The 23618-nt window shown below is 42.0% G+C and overlaps 1 protein-coding gene across 1 annotated transcript in view; it reads left to right on the top strand.

Annotated features, from left to right (window-relative positions):
- Positions 1 to 920: 920 nt before the first annotated feature.
- Positions 921 to 23618, top strand: part of IL12RB1 (interleukin 12 receptor subunit beta 1) — a 49892-nt gene continuing 27194 nt past the window's right edge. Inside the window, exons 1-5 of the mRNA XM_070732859.1 lie at positions 921 to 1033; positions 3099 to 3228; positions 4907 to 5079; positions 9258 to 9403; positions 16017 to 16056. Of these exons, the coding sequence (XP_070588960.1) occupies positions 970 to 1033; positions 3099 to 3228; positions 4907 to 5079; positions 9258 to 9403; positions 16017 to 16056 (553 nt within the window). The 5' untranslated portion in view covers positions 921 to 969. The remainder of the gene's footprint in view (positions 1034 to 3098; positions 3229 to 4906; positions 5080 to 9257; positions 9404 to 16016; positions 16057 to 23618) is intronic.

Genomic DNA, 23618 nt, shown 5'->3' with positions numbered 1-23618 from the left:
ATTTACTGGACAATCAATTAAAACTTAGAACAAAACAAGAGTTACAAGAATTAGGTATTGAGCTAGATTGGTGGCAATACATACAGATTAGCTCCAGATATCAAATGGATGTAAAAACTTGTATCTTCAGAAAAGAAAACAATGTATTAAGTAAATTATTACTTCAAAATCAAGTAAAGACAATTGGAAATGTAAATAAATATTTAATAAATCATAGAACAATAGGGTGGATAGTGAAAGATAACATGATCAGTTGATGATGATGATGATGATAATAATAATAATAATAAATAATAATAATAATAATAAAATTTTAAGTGTTTTTTTAACCCTTGGTTTTTAAAATACCCATGAGCCATAGATATAATAATAATAATAATAATAATAATAATAATAATAATAATAATTATTATTATTATTATTATTATTATTATTATTTATCAGATTTGTATGCCGCCCCTCTCCAAAGATATGTAGCCTACGATGTTGGTGAAGTCTGTGAATGACACAATTACTGAATGAAACTTCCAACTCAGAAGTTGTCTACATCAACCCAGAGAGTGTGAGAGTTGTTCTAGATTTCACACTCCTTTAAGCTTTCCTTGTGAGAAAGAAGAAGAAGCAGAGTTGTACCTGCAAATCATCTCGTACCCAGAAACCAGGCACGCAGATGTGTGGTACGCATGTGTTAGTGTGTGCTGCTGAGTCAATAGGTTCTGTGGTCAGCCCTTAGTTGAAAGCAAAGTGAAAGAGAAAAACAGGGTAAATGTGCACCGTTTTCTTGAAAGTGCCTCGCGCGGAGAGGCCATTGAGTTGAATCAACCAATCAACCTCCTGGTCGAATCAGATGCACCTGCCTTCCCTCAGGATTAAGGGGAAGACTTCTCTGCAAGCAATGATAGAGCCTGCAGTAACCAGCACCTCTAGGAAGAGACAAACACCCATCACTCAAGCTGGAAGAAACTGAAGATGGTACAGGTTGCCGTTGCAGTGATGATGATGGTGTGGTTGGCGGCACCAGAGCTCTTGAGCGGTAAGTTTATCTCATCTGAGGGAAGACCTGAAAGCAATAAAGCCAGCCATAGCTTCCTTCTAGGCTTTCAAACTCTCTTCTTTTAATCTGCTATCAGTTATGAAACAAGAACAGAGGAGAACAGGACTGTATATAAATAAATATCTAAGATAAATTTAGACTTATTAAACTCTCTTCCTTTAATCTGCCATCAGTTATGAAACAGAAACGGAGGGGAACTGGACTGTATATAAATAAATAAATATCTAAGATAAATTTAGAATAACTTTCTCAACCCCTTGGGAGTTTTCTTTTTTTTTAAAATTTGGTGGAGGGAGGAGCAAGGAGAATGCAATACCTTGATTTAAAGTCTCACCATCTTATTCATTTAGTTTTGGGGCCTAACTTATTGGACCCAAATCAGCATGGCTTTACTGAAGGCAAATCATGTCAGACTAATCTCATTGATTTCTTTGACTATGTCACAAAGGTGTTGGATGAAGGTGGTGCAGTGGATATTGCCTATCTGGACTTCAGCAAAGCCTTTGATACGGTCCCACATAAAGAGCTGATAGATAAATTAGTGAAGATTGGACTTAATCCCTGGATAATTCAGTGGATTTCAAGCTGGCTGAAGCACAGACATCAGAGAGTTATTGTTAATGGCGAGTATTCTGAGCAGAGACAGGTTACAAGCTGTGTGCCACAAGGGTCTGTTCTGGGTCCTATTCTTTTTAATATGTTTGTGAGTGACATAGGGGAAGGTTTGGTAGGGAAGGTTTGCCTATTTGCCGATGACTCTAAAGTGTGCAGTAGGGTTGATATTCCTGGAGGGGTCTGTAATATGGTAAATGATTTAGCTTTACTAGATAAATGGTCAAAGCAATGGAAACTGCAGTTTAATGTTTCCAAATGTAAAATAATGCACTTGGGGAAAAGGAATCCTCAATCTGAGTATTGCATTGGCAGTTCTGTGTTAGCAAAAACTTCAGAAGAGAAGGATTTAGGGGTAGTGATTTCTGAAAGTCTCAAAATGGGTGAGCAGTATGGTTGGGCGGTAGGAAAAGCAAGTAGGATGCTTGGCTGCATAGCTAGAGATATAACAAGCAGGAAGAGTCCGCGGAGAGGGGCGGCATACAAATCTAAATAATAAAAAATAATAATAATAATAAGAGGGAGATTGTGATCCCCTTATATAGAGCGCTGGTGAGACCACATTTGGAATACTGTGTTCAGTTCTGGAGACCTCATCTACAAAAAGATATTGACAAAATTGAACGGGTCCAAAGACGGTCTACAAGAATGGTGGAAGGTCTTAAGTATAAAACGTATCAGGAAAGACTTCATGAACTCAATCTGTATAGTCTGGAGGACAAAAGGAAAAGGGGGGACATGATTGAAACATTTAAATATGTTAAAGGGTTAAATAAGGTTCAGGAGGGAAGTGTTTTTAATAGGAAAGTGAACACAAGAACAAGGGGACACAATCTGAAGTTAGTTGGGGGAAAGATCAAAGGCAACATGAGAAAATATTATTTTACTGAAAGAGTAGTAGATCCTTGGAACAAACTTCCAGCAGACGTGGTTGGTAAATCCATAGTAACTGAATTTAAACATGCCTGGGATAAAGATATATCCATTGTAAGATAAAATACAGGAAATAGTATAAAGGCAGACTAGATGGACCATGAGGTCTTTTTCTGCCGTCAGTCTTCTATGTTTCTATGTTTCTATCAATGTGGCCATCCATCTTAACTACATAAATCTGGGCAGGTAACATGGCACAAAACCACAAATACACAACCATAGAAGCAGCAGGACTTGAGTAAACTTTCTATTCATGTACTAAAAGTCAGATTATTATTAATGTGTCATTATGATTTCTGCTTGATGTAGATACGTATTACCCTTAACTTTAGTTCTCTTTAGATGTGTGTGTGCCTTTTTTTTGGTGTTGTTTGACAATTGGTCAAAGTGAGCTTTATTCTTTGGGAAAAGCAGGACAGGAGTTGCCCTAAATATGTAAACACCTTACATTATTGTTTCCTAATTCCAAGGAATGTCATTCTTTGTCCTATGTTTGCAGATCCCAGCAATTGTGCGCCCCAAAATTTGATTTGTTACAAGACCTGCTGTGAAGCGGCCTCTCTCTGTCGTATGAACTGCTCCTGGGAGGCTAGGTGTGAAGAAGGTGTCAACCATACCCTCTACTTAAGGTGAATTCTGGCCCAAGCACATTGATGCCTCTGTTATAAAAGTCTCTTTCTCCTCATCCTAAGCCATTGAGGAGTTAGTTTGGTTTGGTTTGGTTTAGTTTAGTACCTCATTAGTACCTCAACTTACAAACTTAATTCGTTCCATGACCAGGTTCTTAAGTGGAAAAGTTTGTAAGAAGCAGCATTTTTTCGCACAGGAATCAATGTAAAAGCAAATAATGTGTGTGATTGGGGAAACCACAGGGTGGGTGGAGGCCCTGTTTCCTTCCAGGAGATTCCTAGAGAGGCCCCACGGAGGCTTCTCCCTGCCTTTTCCAGCCCTGTTTCCTCCCAGGAGACTCCTAGAGAGGCCCCGCGGAGGCTTCTCCCTGCCTTTTCCAGCCCTGTTTCCTCCCAGGAGACTCCTAGAGAGGCCCCGCGGAGGCTTCTCCCTGCCTTTTCCAGCCCTGTTTCCTCCCAGGAGATTCCTAGAGAGGCCCCACGGAGGCTTCTCCCTGCCTTTTCCAGCCCTGTTTCCTCCCAGGAGATTCCTAGAAAGGCCCCGCGGAGGCTTCTCCCTGCCTTTTCCAGCCCTGTTTCCTCCCAGGAGACTCCTAGAGAGGCCCCGCGGAGGCTTCTCCCTGCCTTTTCCAGCCCTGTTTCCTCCCAGGAGATTCCTAGAGAGGCCCCACGGAGGCTTCTCCCTGCCTTTCCCAGCCCTGTTTCCTCCCAGGAGATTCCTAGAGAGGCCCCACGGAGGCTTCTCCCTGCCTTTTCCAGCCCTGTTTCCTCCCAGGAGATTCCTAGAAAGGCCCCACAGAGGCTTCTCCCTGTCTTTTCCGGTTACAGTTTCAGAGGCTCAGGTTTGTAAGTGGAAAGTGGTTCTTGAGAAGAGGCAAAAAAAAATCTTGAACACCCGGTTCTTATCTAGAAAAATTCGTAAATAGAGGCGTTCTTAGGTAGAGGTGCCACTGTACATTGAAAAGGAATCTGATCTGGAGGGCTTTGCTACAGATCCTAGCAATAAATTCCCTACTTTAATTATCTGTTGGGTTGGTTTTTTGTTTTTTTTTAAATGCTTGCATTGCTCCTCATTCCAGCCTATACTTTATCCTGGATTTTTGGGATGGGGGTGGGGATATACATCTTTATTCCCATTTTATATATTTTATATCTGTATTTCTCTCATCCCCTTTTGTCTTTTGAAACTATAGAGCCATAAATACTGCTAAGGCCGGGATATGTTGAATACAGTACATTGCCACCATTAGCCTGTATTTAATTAGTCCTCCCTTTTTAAACATTTTTTATTCTCTTACCAGAATACAAAATGCAAAGAAAATGGAAATAATGGGAAACCAGGCAAGGAAAAGGGGGAAAGTGTTGGACAGAACGGGGAGGGGGGGGGAGAAGAGATTGATGTATTTAATTAATATTTTGTAAATACAACCAGAATTTTCACTTTCATAAAGCGTAGCTGGTTTTCACATATTGGAATAGTCAAAGGCCCCTTTTTACATTAAATAACCAGGAGTGGACTGGGAACATTTTGTAGCTCTGGGTTGAACTGATGCCATTACCTAGTTTGGTAATGAAACGTCTCCAAGCAAACCACCAAACTAGAAGAACGTGAATGTGTCAAGGTTGAGAAACACGGCTTTAAGAGCTAATCAAACTCCTTTCCTTTTCTCACCCACAGGGATCAATCAGAAGGGAAGATAAAGAAATATAAGGCTGGAGGCCAGGTCTACTATACCATTAACACCGACACACTGTATGCTCAAAGAAATTATACTGTCTGGGTAGAAAGTGTGCTGAGGGATGGCTCTCATCGGGTCTCAAAGAATCATACACTGCTGATCAAGGAAGCCAGTAAGTTCAAAGAAGCCAGAAAATGAACTTGAAACAGGCAGGATTCCCTTGGGTACCATTTGTTGGGGGTCAAGGGAAAGGGAGGGTTTTGCCTTCTCCTTCTGCTCAAGATCCCCATGGACAATTGGTGGGCCACTGTGGGACACAGTCTTCGGAGAGGGGCGGCATACAAATCTAAGTAATAAGTAATAAATAGACACAGAATGCTGGACTCAATGGGCTTTGGCCCAATTCAGCACGGCTCTTCTTATGTTCTTATATTCTAACTTCCTACAGCATGAAGTATCTCTTGTTACAGTATTTCTCAAATGTGGCAGCCCCGTGGCGGCCTTGGCCCTCTGGAATCAACTCCCCCCAGAAATTAGAATTGCCCCCACCCTCCCTGTCTTTCGTAAACTACTCAAGACTCACTTATACCGCCAGGCATTGGGGAGTTGAGATACCTTTCCCCCAGGCTCTTTTATACTTTGTTTTATGTTTGGTATGAATGTGTTGTTTGGTTTTTTAAATAATGATAGGGTTTTATATGTTTTTTAATATTAGATTTGTTCTACTATAATATTGTTTTTATTATTGTTGTGAGCCGCCCCTAGTCTTCAGAGAGGGGCGGCATACAAATCTAATAAATTATTATTATTATTATTATTATTATTATTATTATTATTACTGTATTATTATTATTAAAGATGTGTGGACTTAAACTCCCAGAATTCCCCAGCCAGCTTTACTGATTGCAGGATTCTGAGATTTGAAGTCAACACATCCAAATACCAAGGTTGAGAAACACTGTCCTATTGTATTCTAATCGGTAGTGGGTTCTAAAACCCGCTGCTACTGGCTTGGTCGTGCATTTGCGTGCGCGTGCAACACTTCTGCACATGTGCAGAAGCATCCTCCCGCCGCCACCATTACCAGTTTACAGAACTGGGCCAAATTGGAAGCAACCCAGTGCTGATTCCAAAGCTCTTTATTCTGTTCCTGGCCACATTTTGAGACAAAGAGAAAGGGCAGATTTAGGTGTTGTTCTGGGTGCATGTTGCAAGGTTAAGGGATTCCAACTGCAGTGGCACATCTACTTAAGAACTTAATTCTTTCCATGACCAGGTTCTTAAGTAGAAAAGTTTGTAAGTAGAAGCAATTTTTCCCATAGGAATCAATGTAAAAGCAAATAATGTGATCAAACCCATCAGGAAAGAAATAAAAGCTCGGGGTGGGAGGAGGAAGAGGAAGAAAAGGAGGACAGTCGCTGCCCAGAGAGAAGGGAGCGTTTCTTTTCTCTAGGCGCTGGCAGAGGTTTATTCCCTCTCCAAGCGCCCAGAGAAAGAAAAATGCTTTGTTCGCTCTGGACTGCCAAAGCCTCCTTAAGCACCACCGAAAGGCAGCCCAGAAAAGCCTGAGATGGCCGGGATTAAAGGGGGAATGGCAGGAAACTGGCCGGGCCTTCATGCCACTCTCAAATTTCCTGGGAAATTTTTCCGGGCTTGGGTTCTTAAGTAGAAAATGGTTCTTAAGAAGGGGGGCGGGGAAATCTTGAACACATCTAGAAAAGTTCTTAAGTAGAGGCGTTCTTAGGTAGAGGTACCACTGTATTGGGGAAAGTTTGGAATTTTCAATTTTGGAAATTCCATTTGTTGAGGAGTTGTTGCGGGCATGCCCCGAGGAGAATTGCTGTGGCTTGTGTATTCCTAAAACTGTTGCAAACCACATAACTCTAACTTACCAGAAGACAAACTGTTGAGGTGGCTCAGTTTATCATGGGTAACGCAGTTCCAAAGAAAGCAGTGAAGTTTCCCTTCTTTTCCTTTTCTAAGGATAAGTAAAATCCTACAGCTGGGTAAGAAAAAAAATAATTTAATTTAATTTACTTATATGCCACCCTATCCCGTAGGACTCAGATATACAAAAGACATGCAGTGATACCTCATCTTATGAACCCCTCGAACTTTTTGAGATTCAAACCTGGGGTTAAAGATTTTTTTGCCTCTTCTTCCGAACTATTTTCATCTTACGAACCCACCTCCGCCACTGGGATGCCCCACCTCTGGACTTCTGTTGCCAGGCGAAGGCTCCCCTCGTTGGGAAAACCCATCCCCGGACTTTCCATTGCCAGCTGAAGCGCCCGTTTTTGCAATGCTGGGATTCCCCTGCTAGGATTCCCCTGCAGCATTGCAAAAACGCGGAAGTCCAGAGGTGGGGTTTCCCATGGAGGGGAGCTTCAGGGGAACCCCACCAGTGTGAAAATGGGCACTTTTGCTAGCAAAAGGGGTGAATTATGGGCTTGCACGCATTAATTGCTTTTCCATTGATTACTATGGGAAACATTTTGTCTTACGGACTTTTCACCTTACGGACCTCGTCCTGGAACCAATTAAATTCATAACACAATGTATCACTGTACTGTATATATAAACTGGGTGAAACCACGCTCAATAGCAGTGACTGTGAGACGGATCTTTGATTCTTGGTGGAAAATCAACTAAATAAGAGCCAGCAATGTGCAGCAGCATTTATTTATTCGATTTTTATGCCGCCCTTCTCCTTAGACTTAGGGCGACTTACAACATGTTAGCAATAGCACTTTTTAACAGAGCCAGCCTATTGCCCCCACAATCCAGGTCCTCATTTTACCCACCTCGGAAGGATGGAAGGCTGAGTCAACCTTGAGCCGGTGATGAGATTTGAACCGCTGACCTGCAGATCTAGCAGTCAGCTTTAGTGGCCTGCAGTACAGCACTCTACCTGCTGCGCCAGCCCGGAATACAATCTAGGACTTGGGAGGTACTAATACTACTCTGTAAAGCCTTAGTTAGTTAGTTAGTTTATTATTTGTATTTATATGCGGACCACTCCGAAAAGGACTCAGAGCGGCTGAGTTAAACCAACTCTAGAGCAGTGTTTCCCAACCTTGGCAACTTAAAGATATCTGGACTTCGACTCCCAGAATTCCCCAGCCAGCATTTGCTGGCTGGGGAATTCTGGGAGTTGAAGTCCAAGTGTATTCAAGTTGCCAAGGTTGGGAAACACTGCTCTAGAGTACTGCATCCAGATTTGGCCACCACACTATAAAAAAGATATTGAAACTCTAGAGAAAGTGCAGAAGAGAGCAACCAGGATGATAAGGGGACTGGAAACTAAAACATACCAAGAGCAGTTGCAGGAACTGGGCAGGGCCAGCCTGGCAAACAGAAGGACCAGTGGGGGATATGATAGCAGTCTTCCAATATTTGAAGGGCTGCCACAGAGAGGAGGGGGTCAGGCTGTTTCCCAAAGCACCAGAAGGCCAGACAAGGAATAATGGATGGAAACTGACCAAGGAGAGATTCAAACTGGAAATAAAGAGGTACTTTCTGAGAGTGAGAGCGATCCTGAACAGGGGGTTGGACTAGATGACCTATATAACCCTTCCAATTCAACAAACATACAAACAAAGTAAACAAATAAACAAGTAAACAAGTAAATAAATATTCAGGAGTTGAAAATAAGTAGGATTCTGCTTCATTTTTGAACCATCTTTATCAGAGAAGATTGTGGGTATTATTATTATTATTATTATTAATATTAATATTATTAATAATATTTATTAGATTTGTATGCCGCCCCTCTCCGAAGACTTGGAGCGGCTCGCAACATGCAATATACAGAGTACAAATCCAATATTAAAGACAGTATTTAAAATCCTTATAATAAAAAACATCATACAACCATACATAAATCATAATAGCTGAGGGGTATATTAATTTCCTCATGCCTGGCAACATAGGTGGGTTTTCAGGAGCTTACGAAAGGCAAGGAAGGTGGGGGCAGTCCTGATCTCCGGAGGGCCGGGGCCACCACAGAGAAGGCTCTTCCCCTGGAAGAGATTATGAATCCCACTTTACCAACACACACATTTTCGAATGCCATGCTCAGACACAGCATCAGTGCAATGTTAGCCCATCAGTGGAAGCAGAAGGCTGGCTGATTTTCTCTGGGTGATATTCATCATTGTTATTCCTAAACCCTCAATGAAAAAGGGTGGTGAAAATGAGCCGATGACTCAAAAGGGCCATAAGAGATTATAAGGCGCAGAGAGAGAAATTAGCGTATGAAAATGAGTGAAGGGGCCTATCATCTTGCATTTGCGGCCTTACACATCTGTCACTTCCTCAGTAGCCTCAGCTGTTGTCTTTTCATTCCAGTAAAATTTCATCCACCATCAGCCGAGTCCATGCAAATTTCTAGATCGAAAGGTAAACTGACCTTGAAATGGCGTCGATCCAGCACATGTCGCTCTACAATAAGTGAAGTCAGGATGAGACAGTTCAACCATATAAACTGGACACTGGTAAGTTGTATGTAAAACACTGGAAATGATGGCTAAGTTTGAGGGTTTCCGGGACTGGGCGGCATATAAATAAATAAATAGATAGATAGATAGATAGATAGATAGATAGATAGATAGATAGATAGATAGATAGATAGATATAGATAGATAGATAGATAGATAAATAAGAAAAAAAATCCCTTCTTTTTTATTAAAAGAAATTAATAATTTAAAAAACCCAAAATCCATTACTATTAAAATTAAAACAACCAGCAAAACCAAAAACATAACTATTAATAAAAACAGATGAGGGCTGGTTTTTTTCTCTCTGTTATTATTTAAGAGCTTTTACCATATGCTTTAAATCAAGAGTCACTTCTCTCTCTGTTTCTCTCTCTTTCCTGTCATTCTCTGCCTCAATCATTTTCTCATTTCTCTTTTTTTTTCTTCCCTTTTTTTCTATCATTTCTCTCTCTCTCTCTCTTTCTTCCACTCTTCTCTCTCTCTCTTGCTTTCTCTGTCTCTCTCTTGCTTTCTTCCTCTCTCACTCTCTTCCTTCCTCTCTCATCTCTCTCTCTCTTGCTTTCTCTCTCTTTCTCTCTCTCTCCCCCTCTTGCTCTCTCTCTCTTTTTCTCACTTTCTCTCTTTTGTTTTCTTTCTCTCTCTCTCATTTTATTTATTTATTTTATTTATTATTTGGATTTGTATGCCGCCCCTCTCCGAAGACTCTCTTGTTTTTTCCCCCTCTTGTTTTCTTTCTCTCACTCTTTCTCTCCCTTGTTCTCTCTCTCTTGCTATCTCTTTCTCTCCCCCCTCTTTCTCTCTCTCTCTCTTTCTCACTTTCTCTCTATCTTGCTCTGTTGCTCTCACTCTCTCTCGTTCTCTCTCTGTTCTTCTAACAGCGGAGGCCAGCGAAGGTGATTTTCAATATTGGGCACGTGTGCAGGCGCGCGCGCTCCCCATCCCCCTGCCAGCCCACCCGGAACATTCAAAGTAAGAAAAACCTTCACCGGCGAAGGTTTTTCTTATTTTGAATGTTCCGAGCGGGCTGGCAGGGGGATGGGGAGCATGCTCACCCGCGTGCCCGACATTGAAAATCACCTTTGCCGGCCCCCGCTGTGAGAACGCCTGCCCCACCTCTCCTGCAGCCCCCTCGCTGAGAGCCCGGGACGAAAGCGCTCTCGGCGAAGGGACTGTGAGAGCAGCGGGGCGGGAAGTGGAGGAGAAAGAGAGGCGGATCGGGTGGGCGGCCGGGGGGCAGCTGCGAGTAGCTAAGGGTGCAAGGGGGCTAGTGGCGTGGGGGGGCTGGGGCGACCGCGGCTCCGTGCGCGCCCTTGGAAAAGGGTGCGCGGGGGGGCGTTTTGGGGTGCACTGGCACAGGCGTGCGCAGCCTACAGGCAAGACTTGCTAGATAATTATTCATTGTCCAGCTTTGGATTCAACTACCTCTATTCTACTTGATGCTCTTGGGCTGCCTTGGTAGATTCTTCCACTCAGGGCCGCCGATAGGCCAGTATTACTGCTACTGGCGTCAGAGGCCCGGCCAAATTGAAAAATGGGGGGGGGGCGGTTTAATACATAATTGGTATGTCGCAAAATAAAGTAGCTTTAAAATGGCGGGGGGAGGGCAGACACTTGGGCTGTATGGGGCCCCAAAATTCCTGATGGCTGCCCTGCTTCCACTTGGGGAAATTTGGAGGTTGATATCTTACGTCTCGAAAAGACTTCAGACTGGGGAAGGTAAAGTTGTTTGGTTTAATTACTGAGAAGAATGGATAAAAATGCCCAGCAGTTAAACAATCACCATTAGTCAGGCAACAGTCACAAGGGCTTTGTTGAGATCAGGGGGTTGCATTTATTGAAGCAACGATCGTATGTATCACTGCTTCTCTCTGCTTCAAAGAGACAATTGTTTAAAACTCATTGCAGAGGAAATGAGGAGTAAAAAAAAAAAAGGAGATGAATTTAATCAGATAGGCAGATAGGCAGCTTATGTATAGGTCTGTTGGGGTTTCTATCTGCGTGTTTTGAAACTGTCGTCATAGAAGTTTGCCAGAGAATGAAATTCTGCAGGCCATAGGGGTTTTCCCCACCCACCCCCATTAAAGATTGCAGCATTTCAACAAACCCTAACCCTTTCGAATACACGCAATTCTTGTTCCTCTCAAACAGCTGTGTGAAATGTTACCCCTATGGAAAGACGGTGGCTGGGTGACACATCGTCCCATGGCCAGCTGCTCTCCAGCTGTCGCAAAATAAATCCCTCCATCTTTACCCCACTCTGGGACTTCCGCTGAGATGAGATAATTCTTCCAAATATAACAACATCCAGAGATTATGGGGAGGAAAATATTTGGTAAATAAGGGCAGGAATGTTTAAAGAATGACGGTCTTAGCGCAGTTTGCAAACAAAGCTAAACATAGAACTGCGGCGCCTAAAACACGATTTAAGTATTGCCCACAAGATCATATGCTGCAACGTCCTTCCGGTCAATGACTACTTCAGCTTCAACCGCAACAACACAAGAGCACGCAACAGATTCAAACTTAATATTAACCGCTCCAAACTTGACTGTAAAAAATATGACTTTAACAATCGAGTTGTCGAAGCGTGGAACTCATTACCGGACTCAATAGTGTCAACTCCCAACCCCCAACATTTCTCCCTTAGACTCTCCACGATTGACCTCTCCAGGTTCCTAAGAGGCCAGTAAGGGGCGTATATAAGTGCACTGATGTGCCTATCGTCCCCTGTCCAATTGTCTTTCCTTATATCATATAGCGTATATATTCTCTCCCTCCCATCTACTTCTCTTCTTTTTTACTTTCTATCATTATACATATTACTTAATGTCTATTCTCTTCCATATGTATTGTATATTGGACAAAGAATAAATAAATAAAAATAGTGCCTTTCTAGATGCAACAGTCACAGATGTAGAAGTTCCAAGGGTCCACAGACATTGTGACTGTCGCTGACACGTATGCACGGAATTCATTCATCCGTTCATTCAATCTATCAATAAATCAATCAATAAAATTTGTACAGCCACACATTTTACTAAGTGGCTCTGAGCTCTGCTGAACAATTTTGGAAACATAGAAACATAGAAGATTGACAGCAGAAAAAGACCTCATGGTCCATACCTAGTCTGTCCTTATATCATTTCCTGTATTTTATCTTAGGATGGATATATGTTTATCCCAGGCATGTTTAAATTCAGTTACTGTGGATTTACCAACCACGTCTGCTGGAAGTTTGTTCCAAGCATCTGCTACTCTTTCAGTAAAATATTTTCTCATGTTACTTCTAACCTTTCCCCAGTGAAGAGCTACCAAAATTTTTATTACCACACTATGGGCGTGGCTTATGCATTTTCATTCAGCAGCTTTCAGTGCAAATTGGGTGCTCTGGGGTGGAGCTTCATTTTTGCTACCCCATTAAAAACACTTCCTTCCTAAACCTTATTTAATCCAGTAACATATTTAAATGTTTCAATCATGTCCCCCCCTTTCCCTCTGTCCTCCAGACTATACAAATTGAGCTCATGAAATCTTTCCTGATAAGTTTTATGCTTAAGACCTTCCACCATTCTTGTAGCCCATCTTTGGACCCGTTCAATTTTGTCAATATCTTTTTGTAGGTGAGGTCTCCAAAACGGAACACAGTATTCCAAATGTGGTCTCACCAGCGCTCTCTATAGCGGGATCATAATCTCACTCTTCCTGCTTGTTATACTTCTAGCTATGCAGCCCAGCATCCTACTTGCTTTTCCTACTTTCCCTTTTTTTGAAATGATCAGAGCTTGGTTCATGATGCTGCAGTGCCTATTGTTTAGTTTGAAATTGATGCTTCTACAAGGATCAATACTCCTATGGCTGGCTCTGGATCAGTGTTTCCCAACCTTGGCTACTTGAAGATATCTGGACTTCAACTCCCAGAATTCCCCAGCCCACACCCATAATTTAAAGTCCCCACTCCACTGTGCATATGTGCACGATGCCCCCTTGCTTCCCTGCCCCCTCGCATATGTGCGTATGACCCCTCTCCTCTATTTCCCGACTTCCGGAGTGGCGCGGTGGTTAGAGTGCAGCGCTGCAGGCTACTTCAGCTAACTGCTAGCTGTAGTTCAGCAGTTCAACTCTCATCACCGGCTCAAGGTTGACTCGGCCTTCCACTCTTCCGAGGTGGGTAAAATGAGGACCCAGATTGTTGGGGGCAATAGGCTGACTCTGTAAACCGCTTAGAGAGGGCTGTAAACCACTGTGACGTGACATATAAGTCTAAGTGCTAGCGCTATTGCTAGTTCTGCCTTAGGCATGAAAGCGGATGGAGTAACTTTGGGCCAGTCACTTTGTTCTGGGGAAAATAGGAGGAAGGAAGTGTGTTGGATATGTTCAGTTTTTAAAATAAAAAATAATAAAGGCAGGATACAAATAAATAAAAAGGGAAGAAATGAAAATAATATAAAAGGAACAGAAGTAAGATAATAGAACAATAAAACAAACAATTAAAAAAACACAGGAATATGATAACCAAAAAAATTGGATTTTAATTTTGTATTATATTATCTTTATGAACTTTTATTATCTTGTAAGCTGCCTAGTGTTGCTTCAATGGTGAGATGGGCACTGTATAAATTTAATAATTGTAATAATTAATTTTAATAACTTGCCCCCTATCGTTCAGCTCATCTTCCAGTTTTGGTGGAAATCTCAAAAAGATTTATTTATTTGTTTGTTTGTTTGTTTGTTTGTTTATTTATTTATTTATTAGAAACATAGAAACATAGAAACATAGAAACATAGAAGATTGACGCCAGAAAAAGACCTCATGGTCCATCTAGTCTGCCCTTATACTATTTTCTGTATTTTATTTTAGGATGGATATATGTTTATCCCAGGCATGTTTAAATTCAGTTATTGTGGATTTATCTACCACGTCTGCTGGAAGTTTGTTCCAAGGATCTACTACTCTTTCAGTAAAATAATATTTTCTCATGTTGCTTTTGATCTTTCCCCCAACTAACTTCAGATTGTGTCCCCTTGTTCTTGTGTTCACTTTCCTATTAAAAACACTTCCCTCCTGGATCTTATTTAACCCTTTAACATATTTAAATGTTTCGATCATGTCCCCCCTTTTCCTTCTGTCCTCCAGACTACTGTATACAGATTGAGTTCATGAAGTCTTTCCTGATACGTTTTATGCTTAAGACCTTCCACCATTCTTGTAGCCCGTCTTTGGACCCGTTCAATTTTGTCAATATCTTTTTGTAGGTGAGGTCTCCAGAACTGAACACAGTACTCCAAATGTGGCCTCACATAGCTCCCCAAATACTGCTCTACCTCTCCTTGCTTTAGTTCCACCCACCATGTAATCCCCCACAAATGAATTGAGGGAATTCATTGCTCAGAATAAGTGATCCCCATTTAAATCTCTTGGCGTCTGTTGAGCTAACAGTCAAATTTAGGGCTGCAATGGGGAAGGACATTTTTGGTTTATCCATTCTTTATGAATTCTCATGAGCCACCTAAAACCATTACATGAAATACGCTATCATCTACATCAGGGGTCCCCAAACTTTTTACACAGGGGGCCAGTTCATTGTCCCTCGAACTGTTGTAGGGCCGGACTATAAAAAAAAACTATGAACAAATCCCTATGCACACTGCACATGCCTTATTTTAAAGTTTTTTTTTAAAAAGGGAACATACTATTTAGAGGGGGGGGAAGAAATCTGAAATTCATATACGTTTATGTTTTGTTTTTAATTTTCTTTTGTTAACATCTGATTGGCTATACAAGGTTTTCTTGGTTTATAGAAAATGTATAAAGAAAGAAGGAAGCACTTTGGCATAATGATTAATAAGTTAGAAATATAATTGGTGTTGTACTTTTGAAGGAACATTAAGGAGAGAATTTAATTAAAAGAAAAGTATGTACCTGTGCTCCTGTCACTCACCCGCGGGCCGGATAAATGGCCTCAGCGGGCAGCATGCGGCCCACGGGCCGTAGTTTGGGGACCGCTGATCTACATCTTGTAAATCAATCCATCGATAATTTTTTTTCATCCTGCTCAGGTGCAAGCTGGATGATTATAAACAAAAACACTTCAGAGTAATCTATTTATTAATCTTACCAGATAAAACAACTCAGATTTCCACGTTGTGTTTCTGAGAACAATATGTTTCTTGCTTTAGTGCAGTGGTTCTCAACCTGGGGGTCGGGACTCTTTGGGGGTTGAACGATCATTCACAGGGGTTGCCTAAGACTATGGGAAAAGACAAATTTCCCATGGTGTTGGGGACCAAAGCTTCTATTTCGGAGCCTTGCAACATAAGCAGGGGGTTGGACTCGATGACCTGTAAGGTCCCTTTCAACTCTAATAATAAATAAATAAAATAAATAATATACAACCAATCAGGCATTTACATTAGGGGTGTCCCTCTGACCTTCCTGCCAATCAGTTTAAAACTCGGTTGGTAGAATTGGCGCTGGACTTATGGTTGGGGGTCACCACCACATGAGGAACTGTATAAAGGGGTTGTGCATTAGAAAGGTTGAGAACCACTGATTTAGTGGGTTTATTATCAGCCTTCTCCTCATTCTGAATATTATCTGGGTTGCTTTCAGGGAAACTGTAGCTCTGCTGAGATCATGGAAGATTTAATAGGTAGGTTGGTTCCATTTTTAATCCATACTATTAAATTTTAAGAATTGTGTGCTTTTGATAATAGCTCTGACCACCAAGATATGGGTCTGGTTGGTGCGATGAGGTCTCTTCCCTTTGTCTAATTTTTAACAGGGTTTAATTATTTTTGCATCCTTAATATTTTTATATAATACAGTGTTCCCTCGATTTTCGCGGGGGATGCGTTCTGAGACTGCCCGCGAAAGTTGAATTTCCGCGAAGTAGAGATGCGGAAGTAAATACACTATTTTTGGCTATGAAAAGTATCACAAGCCTTCCCTTAACACTTTAAACCCCTAAATTGCAATTTCCCATTCCCTTAGCAACCATTTAGATTATTACTCACCATGTTTCTTTATTAAAGTTTATTTAAAAAAATATTTATTAAAGGTGGACGAAAGTTTGGTGATGACATATGACATCATCGGGCGGGAAAAACCGTAGTATAGGGGGGAAAAACGCAAAGTATTTTTTAATTAATATTTTTGAAAAACCGTGGTATAGACTTTTCGCGAAGTTCGAACCCGCGAAAATCGAGGAAACACTGTATTACAATTTTGAAAAAATTTAATGTTGACATTTTAATTGTATGGAGTCTTTTGTCTTCTTTTATGTATTATGGGGTGCCTGTACAGACTCTCTTTGAGGGATATGGGAGGTTCAGAAATGCAAAACATAAATAAATTAATAAATGTACCATTTGTTTCTGAAATCTTACTGTTTTAAAATAAGTTGCATAATGAACATGATGACAGATCTCATGAGTTATTGCAAGAATTTAGCTATAAATGAAGGCTCCCTGAAGGACCTTGGGGAGGATAGGATGTTAGTCTAATAGGATCAAAATGATCATCCCATGCAACAAATCAGTAACGCCCATGACCCAGCTTGATGTAAATCAGGCCAATATGTCAAGCCATTGCTGAGTCAACCTTGAGCCATTAGGAAAGAGCCTTAGTGGCTCAGTGGATAGAATGCCATATTGCAAGCTGATTCTGCTCAACGCCAGGAGTTCAATTCTGAGCAGCTCAAGGTTAACTCAGACTTCCATCCTTCCGAGATTGGTAAAATGAGAACCCAGATTGTTGGGGGCCAATATGCTGACTCTGTAAACCACTTAGAGAGGGCTGTGAAGCATTGTGAAGCGGTATATGCTATAAATCTAAGTGCTATCGCTAAAAATATGTAACTTTTAATTTACTGTAATTCTATATCAGGGGTGAAATGCATGCGTAGAGGGTTAAAGAACCCAAATGCCTGGGTTCTTTAAGCCTCCCGCTGCCTTCGCGACTGGCTCTCTGACCGGCAGTCACACCCGAATTGGGAGCATTTCATCCGTTATATACAGTGTTCCCTCGATTTTCGTGGGTTCGAACTTCGCAAATAGCTTATACCACGGTTTTTCAAAAAATATTAATTTAAAAAATACTTCGCGGGTTTTTTTTCTATACCATGGTTTTTCCCGCCCGATGACATCATATGTCATTGCCAAACTAATAATTTTTGAAAATAAATAACAAAAAAAATAATTACTGTTAATAAATAATTATGTTTATAAATATCAGGATCACTAAGTGTCTTATTCAATGGTGAGTACCAGTAATAATGGTGAATAAATGGTTGTTAAGGGAATGGGAAATGGTAATTTAGGGGTTTAAAGTCTTAAGGGAAGGCTTGTGATACTGTCCATAGCCAAAAATGGTGTATTTACTTCCGCATCTCTACTTCACGGAAATTCGACTTTCGCGAGTGGTCTCGGAACGCATCTCCCGTGAAAATCGAGGGAACACTGTACCCCTAAATTCTCAAAAAGTCTTTTGTAATGTAACCACGAGGAGAAAAAATCTTATATATATCATCAAATCTATAAATTATTCACCTATCAACTGATAAAGTCTGGACATAGTAACATGTTAAAATAATTAAATTAACTCAGTATTAATAATACTGTGGATTTTTCTCCTTCAGATTTAGGTGAATTTCATTTTAAAATAGAATAGAGCAGAACAGAACAGAATTTTTTATTGGCAAAGTGTGATTGGACACACAAAGAATTTGTCTTGGTGCATATGCTCTCAGTGTACATAAAAAGATATGTTAATCAAGAAATGGTTGTCCAATATCTTCTTAAAAACTTCCAATATTATTTTAATAATTCAGTTTATTTATTTATTTATTTATTATTTGGATTTGTATGCTGCCCCTCTCTGAAGACTCGGGGCGGCTCACAACAAGTGAAAACAAATCATAAATAATCAATTAATTAAAATATTTAAAGATTTTAAAAAACCCATGTACTAACAGACACACACACAAGCATACCATGTATAAATTAAACGTGCCCAGGGGGAGATGTTTAATTCCCCCATGCCTGACGGCAAAGGTGGGTTTTGAGGAGTTTACGGAAGGCAGGAAGAGTAGGGGCAGTTCTGATCTCCAGGGGGGAGTTGGTTCCAGAGAGCCGGTGCCACCACAGAGAAGGCTCTTCCTCTGGGGCCCGCAAACCGACATTGTTTAGTTGACGGGACCCGGAGGAGGCCCACTCTGTGGGACCTAATCGGTCGCTGGGATTCGTGCGGCAGAAGGCGGTCTCAGAGATATTCTGGTCCGATGCCATGAAGGGCTTTAAAGGTCATAACCAACACTTTGAATTGTGACCGGAAACTGATCGGCAGCCAATGCAGACTGCGGAGTGATTCTGAAACATGGGCATACCTGGGTAAGCCCATGACTGCTCTCGCAGCTGCATTCTGCACGATCTGAAGTTTCCGAACACTTTTCAAAGGTAGCCCCATGTAGAGAGCGTTACAGTAGTCGAGCCTCGAGGTGATGAGGGCATGAGTGACTGTGAGCAATGAGTCCCGGTCCAGATAGGGCCGCAACTGGTGCACCAGGTGAACCTGGGCAAACGCCCCCCTCGCCACAGCTGAGAGATGGTTTTCTAATGTGAGCTGTGGATCGAGGAGGACGCCCAAGTTGCGGACCCTCTCTGAGGGGGTCAGTAATTCCCCCCCCAGGGTAATGGACGGACAGATGGAATTGTCCTTGGGAGGCAAAACCCACAGCCACTCCGTCTTATCCGGGTTGAGCTTGAGTCTGTTGACACCCATCCAGGCCCCAACAGCGTCCAGGCACCGGCACATCACTTCCACCGCTTCATTGACTGGGCATGGGGTTGAGATGTAAAGCTGGGTATCGTCGGCATATTGATGATACCTCACCCCATGTCCTTGGATGATCTCACCCAGCGGTTTCATGTAGATGTTAAATAGCAAGGGGGAGAGGACCGACCCCTGAGGCACCCCACAAGGGAGAGACCTCGGAGCCGACCTCTGACCCCCCACTAACACCGACTGCGACCGGCCAGAGAGGTAGGAGGAGAACCACTGAAGCACAGTGCCTCCCACCCCTACCCCCAACCCCTCCAACCGGTGCAGAAGGATACCATGGTCGATGGTATCGAAAGCCGCTGAGAGATCGAGGAGCACCAGGACAGAGGATAAACCCCTGTCCCGGGCCCACCAGAGATCATCCATCATCGCGACCAAAGCGGTTTCCGTGCTGTAACCGGGCCTGAAACCCGACTGCTGGGGACCTAGATAATCGGCTTCTTCCAAGGACCACTGGAGCTGGAGTGCCACCACCTTCTCGACAACCTTCCCCATAAAGGGAAGGTTGGAGACTGGACGATAGTTGTTAAGTACGGCTGGGTCCAGAGAAGGCTTCTTGAGGAGAGGGCGCACGAGCGCTTCTTTATAGAGTGTTGGAAAGACTCCCCTCCCCAAGGAAGCGTTGGTAATCTCCTGGGCCAAGCTCTGTGTCACCTCCCTGCTGGCCGAGACCAACCAGGAGGGACACGGATCCAGTAGACAGGCGGCGGAACTCACAGCTCCAATGGCCTTGTCCACTTCATCAGGTGTCACCAGATCAAACTCTTCCCAGACAGGTGGACAAGTACGTGCCCCAGTCACCTCGACTGACTCGTTGTCAGTCGACTCTGTTTGACAATTGGAGTCGAGGTCGGCCCGGATCTGAGCGACTTTATCAGCGAAAAATGTGTTAAACTCCTCGGCGCTACTCTGCAAGGGCTCCCCAACTCCCCCCTGGTTAAGAAGGGAGCGGGTCACCCTAAATAGAGCGGGCGGGCGGGATTCCGCTGATGCAATCAAGGCGGCATGGTACGCGCATCTTGCCGCCTTGAGCGCCACTTTGTAAGTCTTAATAAAAGCTCTTACAAGTGTTCGATCAGATTCAGACCTACTCTTCCTCCATCGCTTCTCTAGACGTCTCTTTTGGCGTTTCAACTCCCGGAGCTCCTCGTTGAACCATGGGGCTCTACGGGGTCTAGCGCCACGGGGAGGTCGCAAAGGCGCAATCCGGTCGAGAGCCTCCGCAGCAGCCGTATTCCAGGCCCCCGCAAGAGACTCCGCCGAACTGTGGATGAGTGCCTCTGGAATAACCCCAAGCGCCGTCTGAAAGCCCTCTGGGTCCATCAGGCGTCTGGGGCGGAACATCTTCATTGGTTCCGCCTCCCTGCGGGGAAGGATTGGAGCCAGGAAGTCAAGCCGTAGTAGAAAATGGTCTGACCATGACAAAGGCAATGCTTCTAAGCCCCTTAGTGTCAGACCATGCAAATTGTGCAATCTGGCGGCTACTACCGGTGCACAGTTGCCTACTGCACCAGTAGCAACCCATCCCTGCTCTGTAGGTTCTGTTCGGGATGACCCAATCTTGGGAAAGGGAGGTTGTCTGAGGAACATTTGCAGAGCTGCTGTGAAAAATTGTCTAGGCATCTGTCAGATAAAATTAATCAGATCCACTCTAATTTAGATTCTTACTACGCTGGTCATTTGGAGTTGCTTGAGGCACAGTCTTGCTTGCTATCTGGGACAAATGTGAGCCCCTTAGTCCTGCTGGATTGAGTTCCTGGAGCTGTGAGCATGGTCACCTGTGAATTATATCTATGTTCCTCCTGATTGGTTAAGGCCTCTTATGCAGGGAACACATCTTAGGTGATGATGAATGCATCCCTGAAGGAGAAGGTAGTTCTTCTGGCTTCTAATGAATCAATTGTTGATCCTTTCCTCAGGAAGTCATCTATCTATCTATCTATCTATCTATCTATCTATCTATCTATCTATCTATCTATCTATCATCTATCCATCCATCCACCCACCCACCCACCCATCCACCTACCTACCTACTTATCCACCCACCCATCTGTCTGTCTGTCTGTCTGTCTACCTACCTACCTACCTACCTACTCTACCTACCTACCTACCTATCTATCTATCTATCTATCTATCTATCTAATTGAATTTATATGCCGCCATCTCCTTCCTACCTACCTACCTACCTACCTACCTACCTACCTACCTACCTACCTACCTACCTATCTATCTATCTATCTATCTATCTATCTATCTATCTATCTATCTATCTATCTATTTAATTGAATTTATATGCCGCCCTCTCCCTGAGGACTATAACTACAACAATAGTTTTAAACGTTTAAATTTTTAGAATATTTTAGAATATTTTAAACTACTGTAATTATTTATGTTAATTGAATTCAGATGTATTTTATATATTATGTTTTTTATTGATATGCTATGAGCATATCACACAAGTCCAATAAACAAACAAACAAACAAATAAAATAATTATAAAACAATATAATTAAATAAAAACATTCCCTAATAATTAAAAAAAACATTTCATAATAAGAAACATTTCATCATAATAAAAATGCTACCATAGAATCATTACCTTCTTACACCAAACAACCCAATCAATTCGTGTCTTGGCCAGATAGGGAGCTGTCAATTATCACGGCCTCCAGGCCTGGGTTTCAAGGCTTTTTGTAAACTTGGCAGGATGGGAGTCGTATGTACTTCGGGTGGGGGTGGTAGTTGATTCCAAAGACCCTCCCCTGCAGGCCCACCAACCGACACTGTTTAATTGACAGGACCCCGAGAAGGCCAACCCTGTGGGCTCTAATCGGTAGGAGACAGTCCTGTAAATAGTTTGGTCCTAAGCCATGTAGAGCTTTATAGGTGATAACCAATACCTTGAATTGTTTCAGAGGTCTTCAAACTTGGCAACTTAAGACTTGCAGACTTCAACTAGCGTTGTAGTCCCCGAGTCTTAAAGTTGCCAAATTTGGGACCACTGCTACGGTATATCTGATGATATTAGACAACATTTGTTCTATCCCCCAAATTCTCTCTTTAGGAAAGGTGGCCAGATTAAGAGGATCTTGGAAGAAAGGAATTACCCAGACTCTATTTACTCAAGTTTCAGATCAGGATTCAGTACTGAGATGATGGCATTGATTTCACTAGTGTCAGGACTGGATGGATGGGGATGGTGCATTAATTCTGGCCCTCCTTGACCTTGTCATGTTCCTTCAGCTCAATCCATCTCACAAGACCCAGCTAGCCCTGACCCAGCATAACCCCTTGAAGACTTGGCGTTTGTCCCAGGGATTGAGCCAGGATGGCAGATGAACCTATCAGTAATGAGTGTTACATAACAGCAGGCCTTGATTTGTATCATGCTTTCTTATTTATTTTTTAAATTTGTTATTTATTTGTTTATTATTTGGATTTGTATGCCACCCTCCTCTGTAGACTCAAGGTGGCTTTCAAAATGGAAACGATAGAAAAAAGACATAATATATCCTTGCCTTTCGTAAAAATTTGAAAACTTATTTATGCCCCAGCCTCTGGCCATTGAATGTGTAGGATGTTTGCAGTGTGTATTTGAAAGAATGATTTTTAAATGTTTAACTTTTTTAGAATATTTTAAGCTAATTACTTATGTTAATTGGATTTAGATCATTTTATATATTGATTTTAATTTTACATTAGCCAGTTACTATTGCAATTTGTTAGTCGAGCAGCTACGGAGACTGAATGGATTTGATTCATTGAATGAAGTAGAAGAAAATCCTGGAGATAACATCTGCACCGGGATCCAGGGGAAGAGCCTTCTCTGTGGCGGCCCCGACATTCTGGAACCAACTCTACGGAGTCTATGGAGAGGGGCGGCATACAAATCTAATAAATAATAAAAAATAATAATAACTCCCCCCGGATATCAGGGTTGCCCCCACCCTCCTTGCCTTTCGTAAGCTCCTTAAAACCCACCTCTGTCGTCAGGCATGGGAGAATTGAGATATTCCCTTTCCCCCAGGTCTATACAAGTTATGCATGGTATGTCTCTTTGTATGATTGGTCTCTTAAATTGGGGGTTTTTAAATTACTTTTTATATTAGTGCCCCGAGTCTGTGGAGAGGGGCAGCATACAAATCTAATAGATAGATAGATAGATAGATAGATAGATAGATAGATAGATAATAAATAATAAATAATAAATAATAAATAATAAATAATAAATAATAAATAATAAATAATAAATAATAAATAATAAATAATAAATAATAAATAATAAATAATAAATAATAAATAATAAATAATAAATAATAAATAATAAATAATAAATAATAAATAATAAATAATAAATAATAAATAATAAATAAT

Source organism: Erythrolamprus reginae, chromosome 1 (genome assembly GCF_031021105.1).
Source record: "Erythrolamprus reginae isolate rEryReg1 chromosome 1, rEryReg1.hap1, whole genome shotgun sequence".
In the NCBI taxonomy this organism is placed as follows: Eukaryota; Metazoa; Chordata; class Lepidosauria; order Squamata; family Dipsadidae; genus Erythrolamprus; species Erythrolamprus reginae.
The sequence above is the reverse complement of the archived record's forward strand: the minus strand, read 5'-3'. Positions and strand labels throughout refer to the sequence as shown.